At 41.5% G+C, this 1,040-nt stretch overlaps 1 protein-coding gene across 1 annotated transcript in view; it reads left to right on the plus strand.

Moving 5' to 3' along the window:
• SLFN11 (schlafen family member 11) overlaps window positions 1-1,040 on the plus strand; it is an 8,283-nt gene that overhangs the window by 5,721 nt on the left and 1,522 nt on the right. The window contains exon 3 of the mRNA XM_007937541.1: window positions 179-902. Within this exon, the coding sequence (XP_007935732.1) occupies window positions 179-902 (724 nt within the window). The remainder of the gene's footprint in view (window positions 1-178; window positions 903-1,040) is intronic.

Here is a 1,040-nt window from a genome sequence, read left to right on the forward strand (position 1 = left end):
AAAGTTAAGGAATTTCTCAAGGTCATAAACATAATAAACTCATGGATTTTAGATTTAGATCTTTTCTTTCATAATTGTAATGTAATAATATTTACAAAAGAATTTCTACGAAGCATCTGTAAGTTATTGACAATAAATTAGGAGTTTTTTCAAAATTCATCATTCTCTCCCTATCTAGTGCCATCAGAACATTTGCGATGTACTCCAGAATCCCTTTGGAAGGAGTTGTCCTCACAACATGAAGGACTGGAGGAGTTAATGGAGAAGGAAATGCATCCTTTCTCCCGGGGAATCTTGATCTTTTCTAGAAGCTGGGCTGTAGACCTGGATTTGCAAGAAAAGCCTGGAGTCATCTGTGATGCTCTGCTGATAGCACAGACCAGCCCCCCCATTCTCTACACCGTTCTCGGGGAGCAGGATACACAGGGTGATGACTATTCCACCCACACCGCCTTTACTTTAAAGCAGAAGCTGGTGAATATGGGCGGCTACGCTGGGAAAGTGTGTGTCAAGACCAAGGTCCTCTACCTGAGTCCTCAGAGGACTCAAGTGTCCTTGAAAGGTTCAGGCTGTCCGATAGATTACCCTGCATCCTATAATCTTGCAGACACCCAGCAAATGGAAGCCTTGCTGCAGTCCCTCGTGATTGTCTTGCTTGGCTTCAGGTCTTTTTTGAGTGACCAATTCAACTGTGAGGTTTTAAATCTGCTCACAGCCCAACAGTATGAGATATTTTCAAAAAACCTCCACAAGAGCAGAGAATTATTTATCCATGGCTTACCCGGAACAGGGAAGACTGTCATGGCCACGAAGATCATGGAGAAAATCAGGAATGTATTTCACTGTGATGCAAATAATATTCTCTACATTAGTGAAAACCAGCCTCTGAGGAATTTTTTGAGGTAAGCAGATGGATCTTATTGCCACCAAATGAGGTTTGGTTTGGATTCATTTCATCACCCTCCCAAGCTGAGTGACTTTGTTGCTTGATGATTACATGGTATAATTAATTTGTGATAATGTGTACAGAGCAATATGTT

This window comes from Orycteropus afer, unplaced genomic scaffold (assembly GCF_000298275.1).
Source record: "Orycteropus afer afer isolate SDZICR_OR568_19922 unplaced genomic scaffold, OryAfe1.0 scaffold00042, whole genome shotgun sequence".
NCBI lineage: Eukaryota > Metazoa > Chordata > Mammalia > Tubulidentata > Orycteropodidae > Orycteropus > Orycteropus afer.